A 10,607-nucleotide genomic window follows, 5' to 3' on the forward strand; every position below is an offset into this window, starting at 1 on the left:
ATAATAAAAATAAATCAAACAAAAATCTATTTTCAGACATTAAAATACTATTTCAGACATTTCTTTATTTATAGACATGCGTAAAGAACCTTTGAAGCGGAAGTTAAATAATTGTTTTTTTTAAATACGTCAATTTCTTCAAGAATTGAAATGTACTTGAAACTGGAATTATTTGACTTTTCTTAAGAAGATTAATTTATGATTCACTCTTAGTTCAAAGTATATGAAGAGATAATTGGTGATAATTAGAAAATAATCAGTCTTAAAAAATATTTAAATAGGAAAATGCAGAGTGTTCGTTCCTTTTAATATTTCACCTGTTCAGGTTTCAACTTCAAGACTCTAGCTCTTCTATCTGTTTACAACACTTCTAAAGGTAATAATTTTATGCTTACATAATTTAATTTGATTACAGATGATTTTTTAAATAATTAATTTATAAAAATAAGATTTTACTTTTATAAAAAAAGTTGTTGTATTATTAATTATTTTTGTCAAGAATATTTCCGCTGGTCGCCTAATACAGTATACCAAATATATATTATTTACTTATGAACCTTCATAATTATTTCTACATGAACATGCACTTCTAGAAATATCTTTATGCTTTATTTTAATACCAGAGACATTTTTTTAAAATTATATTTCGTATACTTTACCGGTAAATACATGTCACACGTGTTACCGTATGGTATAATGTACGCCTTTCTCGCACATATAATGGAATGTATTCTACTTCTTATCTTTGTTTCAAAAATATTCCTAAATCTTGTGTTCCTAATGCTGTATTCCTAATTCATAAACGCCGTGTTATATGATAATCAAAACATGGGCATTTTCTAATATTTTTTCATATTTGCAAAACTATGTTTGCTTTTAATATATATAAAGGAATTTGATCTCAATATATTGGGTTTTTAAATTCATTATAAAATAAATTAACAATAAGATAGTAAATTGAACAAAATGAAAGTTTATATAATTTCAGGCTTATACATAATGATTTAACAATCTTACTGTTTACTGTCTTACAAAATGTACATGTATACAATGAAATTATTTTACAATGAGTATCAAATGCCCTAATAAAATAAGTCACCATGCCAGAATATGGTAAAAATTATGATTTGGTAAAAATTATCATTTGGTCTATAAAAACACCCAAAAAGTAACGAAGCTCTTTGGTAGATATTTTTTGTAAAATTAAGAAAATGGCTTCATAATTTGTGATAAAATTTGGTAAACGTGGTAAAATATGGTAATTTCATCATGATACATTAGCGCAGGGCATGAAAAAGATTTTTCGGTTAAATTTACTTTTCAGTATTGTACTTTTTACTAAATGTGTGGTAAAATGAGCTATAATTTTGAAACCAGATTTTCCGGTAATCCGTTACCATATGTATGGAAAATTACCAAATGATTGGTTTAAACACCTCATATATTGGTTTTATTAACCAAAATTATTGAGTTTCTTGCTACTAGAAATGCCCCAACTATATAGTACGTTAATTTTACCAGAATTAAGGATTAAAAAAATCCGAGGACAATTTAGAAGTCAGTTAACAAGACAATTTTAATTTTTAAAATTTAAATTTTCACGGGAATAATTTTTTATAACAAGAATATAAAATACTAGGAGGCTTCGCCCCCTGCTCGCTGGCTCTCGCCAACCCCCGGAACTGCTTTCGCAGTTCATTTCAGATTGCTTCGCAATCCAATGCTCGCTTTGCTCGCTAATTGGATACGTTCTTAACGTCTAGCTTTTCTATACTTTTTTGAATACTGAAGTTCCGAAAACTTTTCACTGTAGAAAATTCTAAACCTGTACATTTCAATATTAATTTGAAATTGCAAACAGTTCACATATTTTTCTTAATCACACTATTCTAAATTTCAGTTGTTGAGAAAAGTAACTGTTGTAAGTTTTGTTTTAAAGTCTTTCCCACCAGAGGGCTAAAGCCATGTGTTGTAAAACAATATGAAATAGTAGTCTGCCACTGAACGCCGGATGTAAAGCATCGGCTTTGATGAAGATAATTTTGTATTTTTAATTCTCTGAAGGGCGCCACCCCAATAATATGGAATTTGTAAAATAAATGTATATATTTTGGATTGTTGATGAAGCCCATCATTTTGTGTTTTCATCAGTGTTCAGAAGCAGAAGAACTATAAGTTTTTTTATTTTATCACAAAAATATATAATGTATAAAAAACAAAGAATAGAGCAAGAAAATGAGTATAGTCATAGAAAAAGTTAAAATTATAATATAGTATTTGTCAGTTAGAATAAAACTTTTTGTTTAAGTCATTGCTAACAATTCAAATTTTTTCGAGGCAATTCTAAAGTATAAATTAAGGTAGTATTGTTAAGTTGAAACACAATATTTATAGTTTATGTTGTAAAAGTCAGTATAAATTTTTCACAAAAACGATTGTTTCCATTGTTAAGTTCAATGTCAACAATTCAAATTTTTCTGAGGCAACTCTTAACCTCTAAATATTATTTTTTTTATGTACACATTTCTAAATGTCAGTATTCAACCACAAAACAACTTAAAGTCCTCAAATTTAGCATGAAGTTGTAAAATGTAATGAAAGAGGGTCATAGCAATAATGAAAGTAGAAGTAAAGTTAGTACTGTAAAATTAAAACAATATTTTTAATCAATGAGCCAAGTTCTTCAAGAAGCAGTTGTAGAAGTAGGTTGTTTATTTAAAACTTTTTATAGAATTTCTTTAAGAACACAATTGTTAATTTGGGCATTTGGCGATACAACACTTTTAGAATTGAAGGATTTGTTACGTCAAGCGCTCAGGTATCATAATTTTGATCTAGTTGCGCTTCTATGTCATTTTGATTTATGTTGCTAAGTTAACTTTCAAAAAATTCTATGGCTGGCAACAGCATTTTTATTTTTTAAGTTGTTTATTTTTATTTCTTTTAGAATTCGTTATTTTTTTAGCGAAATGTTTTTTAACCTAACAGAATTCTTTGCCGACTGTTTTCTCTATGAATGAAGAAAATAAAGTAAATATTTAACTGTTGTGAAAAGAATCTTATTTAGTTGTACAAAGTACTTCAGCCAAAATTTGGGAGCCACGTAAGAGAATTATATATATTAGATCAGAAACACATCATTAAAAGGCAGAATGCTTTGGTGTTTTCAAAACAAAGCAAACGTTGCCATCGGCGGAAAAGAAATACAGCCAAAATTTGGGAGCCACGTAAGAGAATTATATATAATAGATTCTTATTCTGATCTATGCAGTATCCAGAAAAAGGAGAAATGACACTCAACTTAAGTGTCAATAGAAACATTACTAATCACTATTAATTTTTTTCTGATAGTTTCGAAATCAAGGAATTTAAGACATTTCGCTGCTTTCGAATCACAGAAAAAGAACTAAAGTTTCATTTTTATAACTGTCCCTTTCTTTCCTATTGCATCTGAAATTTTCTAATACTTTAAAATTTGAATTAATTACATTTCGAGTTGAAATGATGCAATACTTCCACTGTATTTTATCTATTAGTCTAAAAATATATGTACAATTGAAATTTTCGAAAAATTTTATTATTGTGAATAAATAAACAATTTGTTAATTGTTGTTAATTAAGAATTTCATTGATAGTAAATAAGTTGATTAATAGTAATCTTTTAATTTTACATTTTTTTAAAATATATAGTAATTTTTAATAAATAATTGATAATGAATATAGTATGCTTAAAAATAATGGCATAATTTAAATTAAATTCCTAATGAATCGCATTATTCATATATTCATTAATAGTAAAATGATCAAACACAAACTGAATACATTAAAATGCCATAAATAATGGTTAATATGCAAATATCTTCCGGATTGATTTCGTACTCTTTCTTTTTCAATTTATTTAAATTGAAGAAAGTTGAAGTATTTCAAAATTATAATGTTTTAATGGGTTTTAATGCGTAATGAATAGTTATTATCTTTTACAAGATTCACAAAAAAGCTATGAAAATTATGTTTTTATTGATTAAGCAAAATTGTTTAGTTTTTCAGAGAACATGCATGCTTTGTATTTAAATATTTAGAAGAAAAAAAATAGAATCAATTTGAAAATATAAATCGCAATTCTGTCTGTAAAGTCATTCAGAATCTTCTGAAATATGATGACAATTATTTTTTATAAAATGATGGTTTAAAAGAAAACGTACTCAGATAGCTAATTTTAAAGTACAAAAAAAGAGATATTATACTTAATTTAAAAAGAAAACATGTTTCATCCTTTTTTATCTACACTTTTAAAATTTTTGTTAAATCATTAATCTTCAATAGCTGAATGTGCCGCGAATTATTTTTTGTAATTTTTTGATTTTTATTATAAAATTTATAACAATTCTCACCTTTCTTATGATAATTAAAAGCTTTAAAGATTTTATTTTGTATATTTCACATAACTTACTTAGAATTATAACATGTGAACATTTGCTTAATTTTTAGATATTTAGACCACCTGAATTTGATTACTCAAATAAGTCCACATTAAATATTTTAGTATGAGCTTATTTTATCTGGTTTCTCCTATTATATTTATAAGATATGGAGAAAACTGTAATTTAAAAAATATTTTAACTAAAATTTTCTTATAAAATAAAATTTATTTTCAGATGGGTCTTCAGAGAATTTACAGCATTTTATTCATTTTCCTGATACCTGCTTTTTTTCACGAATGTAAGTTTAAGTTGAAATTCTATAAATGTAACATGAAATACAGTTTATGTCTTCATTCATGTTTCATAAGAACATGTCATGCACACTTATGCCTCAGGTGGAGAAATGTTTTAAGAAAACTATTTCCTAATTAATTATAATTTGAAAGGATCAAATTAGCGAAATTTTGGTGTTGATGAGTTTCGTTGTTTCATGGCATACTGTTTTAAGTTATTTATCTTTCTTACAAGTTAATCAAACTAGTATAAATTGTGAAACATAGCTAGAATAATAAAGTAGAGTGTGTACAGTGCATAAAAAACTAAACAACAGCAACAAAAAGAACTATGTTGGGTAACTTTTGATCTAATGATCGGATCTTCACGTTTTAGGACTCAATCTTAATGGTTCGGAAGAATGTTCTCAAATATGCTAATTAGTTCACGCAGACGTTATTTTAAGATACGATATCGGACAACAATACTTTTTCTAAATAAACACACCTTTTTTTGTTGACGAATTTGAATTTCTAAAGCCAAAAATTTTGGGGGTAAGCGCAATCTGGAAAATATGGTTCCAATAGTTTGGTCAGGAGAGCGATCCAGTGCGAGGGCCATTAAAGTCAATTTTTCTTTTTGTGTATTTCGCTGTATCTCTTGAACTTTTTAAGTGAATAGAAAAAGTTTTGCCTACAATTATAAAATTCATTTATCCAAAGATGACTCCAGGCAAAAAAAACTTTTAATACATACTTATTATTTTTTATTATTTTATTTAATAATAGTCGAAAACTTTTCGACTGTAAAGTATGTAAATTCTCTACATAATTTTAAAGAAATGTAATTTTACATGGTATATTACAAATTTTGAGCGAAATCGGTCAAATAGTTTCTGAGAAATTAAATTTTAAAAATACGACCTTTTTTAAATCTCAATTTTTCAAGAACTATTCGACCGATTTTGCGCACTTAACACTAAACTAAATAAGATATAAAAAATCACTTTTTTCAAATAAAGTTTAGCTTAATAACATGATAGTATCAACATAATATGAACTCCCATTTTCTGAAATACTTACATCCCTAATACTCAGTAACAAGATTTTGCATAACACTATATCAAAGTAATTTTAAAATTTGTGTTTTTTTTTCATTGTTTTTAAGAGATAATATTAAAAAGAATTTATATTAAAAACGAACATATTTTTGCTTCGTTTAGGAAGTGCTTGAATTCCCATTTCAATTTCAGGTGAATGCAAGCATTTAGGGACGTTATCCCAAACTGGAACGAAAATCCAAGAAAAAGAAATTGAATGCTTAAAGAAAAACATCGATGAGTATTTAAACAACGTCTTGAAGAGAGCCCGAAAAGAACTTCCTGATCCGATGAGGCTGCCTCCACGATCTGCCATTGTTGATCTGAAAGATGGAGTCATGTGGGGACTGTCTTCCCTGGAGAAGATGGGGAAGGCAGTTGTCTCTTGCGACGGTGCAAATGTCACCATTCACGTGAAATTAACAGTTGATGAGTTAAAAGTAAGGAATTTATTTTTTTCAACAATACGCTAAGGGAATCTTAGTCACAAATACTTGTTTAGATTTTTTGGGTACATTTTCATTGTTTAAAATAAGAATTCAAGTAAAATACTCCCATCCAGTTATTGGCCAGATTACAAAGGTTCATGTTCTTCAATTTCGAGACCACAATGCATGAGGGCAGCAATGTGGTCAAGGGATTCTACAATACACATTTACTGCCTTTACTTCTCAGGCAAGTTGGTACCTATCGAACTGATGATAGGAGGACTTCTAGCCCCCACCAGTAATAAAACTAAACTACGATCCTATAAAATTGCAGCTCAGTGCTCTCACCAGTGCGTCATTGTTCTTCCTTCGAAAAAAATTCCATAAATTTGATCCTATAAAATGAATTGATTTGATCCATCGATCCTATAAAATGACATCTCAGTGCTTCAACCAGTGCGTCATTGTTCTTCCTCCCAAAAAAATCTATTGATTTGATCCTATAAAATGAATAGATTTGATCCTCCAATCCCATAAAATGAAAACTCAGTGCTTTAACCGTTGCGTCATTGTTCTTCCTCCGAAAAAAATTCAATTAATTTGATCCTATGAAAAGAATTGATTTGATCCTCTGATCCTATAAAGTGACATCTCAGTGCTTTAACCAGTGCGTCATTGTTCTTCCTCCCAAAAAAATCCATTGATTTGATCCTATAAAATGAATAGATTTGATCCCTCGATCGTATAAAATGATAGCTCAGTGCTTTAAACAGTGCGTCAATGTTTTTCCTCCGAAAAAAATTACATTAATTACCTTAAACGAGGAAAATGTTTTACATCGCTGCACTGTAAAAATCTCTGGATCAAATTACTGTATAAAGAACCGACCTGCATTTGGGGTTCACGGATGATTGTGCATCATCCGTGAAATCCATTTTATGGAAAAATCCATTTTTACAGTAAAGTATAACACCGTAATTTTTGCAGTAATATTTATTGAATTAAAATGTTTCGATGATTTCACGGTATTTAATACTGCATGAATCATGGTATATCAGATTTTTTGTTCCGTAACATGTTGCGGTAAAAATAGATTTTAGGGTAAAAGTAATATTTGTAAATGCTTATGAAAATGGAATGTATATTTTTTGAAACGGCATTCTGAGTACCGGTTTTTTTTACCGTAATTTGATCCTGAATTACAGTGAACGCGAGATTGAAATATAGGTCATAGTTTTGATTTTTGCTCATGTTAAACTTACAATGACGCGGAAATTAAGAAGGCTGCGTTCTTCATGATATTTTTTTGAACGATCCTTCTCAAATCTTGTAATTGCAGGAAATTCGGAATACCTGTTTTAATATATTATACTTCAAAGCTTGCTTCATAATTTTTAAGATGATAGAAAAGGAACATTTTCAACTTCAAATTTAGATTTCTAGAAACTTTAAATTTCCTTTTAAAACGAAATTTTTTCAAAACACAATTTTTTTTCAGGTTAAACTCAAATTAATATTAAAACAGCGTAATTCAAAATATATCAAAAAGTTTTAAAATTGCAGCATAATATTTTCAGTTTTATCCAAAATTTGAAATATCACTTTTTAAATACTTTTTTGTTTAAAATTTTTTTAAAACATTTCTGTCTTCATTGTAGGATATAACAGCACAAAAAATTATTAAAAATGCATTCATTTTGAAACTCTTCAAAAATATGGCCCAGCATAGTGATAAATCCAAAATATATTAAAACTTTTTTAGATTAAAATAGATTTATGATTCTAATAAACTAAAACCATGCATCTCCTTATCATTTCATATAGCTATCTCAACTTTATTAGTTACTCTTTGTTATTCACTAAAATTTTCAAAGATGCGATTAAAAACTATTGACTTTATGTGACTAAAACATGGATGTTCTATACTGAATTTATGTAGATTCAGACAATCTTAAGAATGTTATCAAAAGTAGACAGTAAATATCTTTTCACTTTGTTAAGAGAGAGCTTATGCTGTCTACTTTTGACAAACCCAGTTAAGGTGACATATGGATATCAATTCAAATAAAAGGAGTTACTTTAATGTTATTTTTTTAACAGATAGCTTAATATTCAGGAACAAAATGCTAACAAAGCAACTAAAAAAAGCTTATCAGACATTTTTACTTTGATCACAGCTATAAATAACGAACCAAAAGATTTTGCTTAGTTTTAATGAATATTTATGCAGTTATAACTAAACACCGTGAGGCAAAAAAAGATTTTTTTTTTCGTATAAAAATTCAATATCTCCATAAATATTAGAACTAGGCTTACAAAATTTCGTACACATATTGTATATTATAACCGAAATAATTGTTACAAATTACAAGCTTATTGCTATATTTTTTAGCATGGGATGCTTGCAAAAACTTTTTTTTCAGTCTGAAATTTATAGTCGGTCCTTTAAATCTCAAAAAGCTTTAAGCATCATTGAATCGCATAACCTGAGCACTTCTTAAAATATAAATAGATTATTTAAATATTTCTTGAGAGATATGAAAAAGTGATTTCATATAGAAGTGTTTTCATATTTTTGACTAGCCTCTGTATATATATGAAATTTAAAGAAGGAAAAAAAACTAAGCGCATTAACACTCACAAAATTGAAGCTTTGATCAATCTCTATTGAGCTTGGAAAACCAAAATAGTGAATGAAATATTAGTTCTAGATAATTTTAAGCCTTTTTTCTTGTTGCTGTTGTTGATTCAAATATTATTAATGGTCGAAATGTCTAAGCATTTTTGTCTTTTCTCGGCTAAGTCTTAAATTTAGCTCCATAATGTGAAAAAATTTTTAATATCCATTAAATAGATTCCAAAAAATATATATTAATTCCAGCCGTTATGAAACACCCAGTATAGGCAGAACATTTCTTCAAAAATGAAAAAGAGCTCTTAAGACTCTAAAATTAGTTCACTTAAGTACGTCAACTCATGGTACGAGCCCATCAATTTAAAATTGGTGCTACGTAAAAACTCATTAAAATGAATTTTATGGTAGACGAGAAAAAGCTTCATGCTTGATGGGACCACTGCATAAAAGTTAAATTTTCAAATGTCAATCGGCTTCTTATGGTGGCGGGACTAAGCTGGTGACCTACAAGTCGGAGATAGGGAAATAATAATTTCGACAGTTACATAACCTCAATGCATATTATGATAATCATATCGATAATATATTTATTATATTTTTGATAAAATAATCAAAAGTAATATAGAATTTTAATATCGTTATTTAATTTACATTCTTAGCAATGCCACACGTAATATTTATTTTCACATTTTTTCAAGGGTCGCTACACTTGGATTAAAGAGAACCGAAGGAAGACGCGTGAAGGATATGTCACTTTCATCTGCAACGATTTTGCTGCAGACGTTATAATTATCATCAGGAAGCAAAATAGCGAAATTACTCACCCTCATTTGGAACGATTGGAAATCAAGAAATTCAGAGATGTTAAGGTTGAGATGACAGGCTTGGGTCTTCTCTCTTGGGCCTTGGGTGAGATAACTACTCGTCTCTCTGGTATATTCCAAAGGACAATAGCCAGTGCTGTGCAAGATCCTCTTATAGAAGCAATTCAGAGACAGATGAGAGAAATAAATATTACCTCAGAACTTTATAATAACTGTTAAAAAAAACAACAATTTAACCTGTAAATAGATTATTGAAATGTACAGTAATAAAAAATATTCATTTTAGTGTGTAGTATTTTTACATGAGCATGAAAGGATTTTATTTTAAACTTACACTTTATGTTTATAAGTATAAATTTTTTTTTTACCTAAATTGTTTCGGAAAAAAATCTAAAAATAGAATAACATATGATTTTTAAAAGAGAGCTAAAAAGCTCTTTATAGCATAAAACCTTTATTTTATTGTTACTTATTAAAAGAGATTATTACTTCGTGGTTAAAAATCATTAATTTCACGGTTATAATTTCACATTAAAAAGCAAAGCGAATTACACGAGTGTAATATATTCTATTAGAAAACGTTTCATTCGGTATTTCTTTTTTTGCTGAATCATTATCTTGTTACATTTTCTTTTTAGTTTAGCATGTTTTAAAGAATTCTTAAACAGAGAAAAGTTATCAAACTGGATATATCAGAAAGATAGATCAGAAGTTATTATTTCTTATTAAAAACTGTTTATATTATTTAAAAATATAGAAACGTAACCTTTTTTTAGAGGCAATAAAAATAACTTTTTTAAAGTTAATAAATTTTGCTAACGATTTATAACCTCTATACACTGAGAGAAAATTATGGTCAAAAACTATACCAGAATAGTGTAAAAATTACTGTGTTTCTGGGTCTATGGGAACACCAAAAAGCACGTG

The 10,607-nt window shown here is 27.9% G+C and overlaps 1 protein-coding gene across 1 annotated transcript; it reads left to right on the forward strand.

The window, feature by feature from the left end:
* The first annotated feature begins 26 nt into the window (after window positions 1-26).
* Window positions 27-9,965, forward strand: LOC107450250 (uncharacterized). The gene is made up of 4 exons (XM_016066010.2): window positions 27-376; window positions 4,656-4,719; window positions 5,947-6,233; window positions 9,555-9,965. The coding sequence occupies exons 2-4, from the start codon at window positions 4,656-4,658 to the stop codon at window positions 9,897-9,899; spliced, it is 696 nt and encodes a 231-aa protein (XP_015921496.1). The 5' UTR covers window positions 27-376; the 3' UTR covers window positions 9,900-9,965.
* Window positions 9,966-10,607: the final 642 nt, after the last annotated feature.

The sequence above is a fragment of the Parasteatoda tepidariorum genome, chromosome 5, assembly GCF_043381705.1.
Source record: "Parasteatoda tepidariorum isolate YZ-2023 chromosome 5, CAS_Ptep_4.0, whole genome shotgun sequence".
Taxonomy (NCBI): Eukaryota; Metazoa; Arthropoda; class Arachnida; order Araneae; family Theridiidae; genus Parasteatoda; species Parasteatoda tepidariorum.

Excerpts from the sequence above, each read along its gene's own strand:
- LOC107450250 (XM_016066010.2), top strand. The coding sequence starts at position 4,656 with ATGGGTCTTCAGAGAATTTACAGCATTTTATTCATTTTCCTGATACCT. Across the intron at positions 4,720-5,946 it reads ACCTGCTTTTTTTCACGAAT|GTGAATGCAAGCATTTAGGG; the intron begins GTAAGTTTAAGT and ends TTTCAATTTCAG. Across the intron at positions 6,234-9,554 it reads TAACAGTTGATGAGTTAAAA|GGTCGCTACACTTGGATTAA; the intron begins GTAAGGAATTTA and ends CATTTTTTCAAG.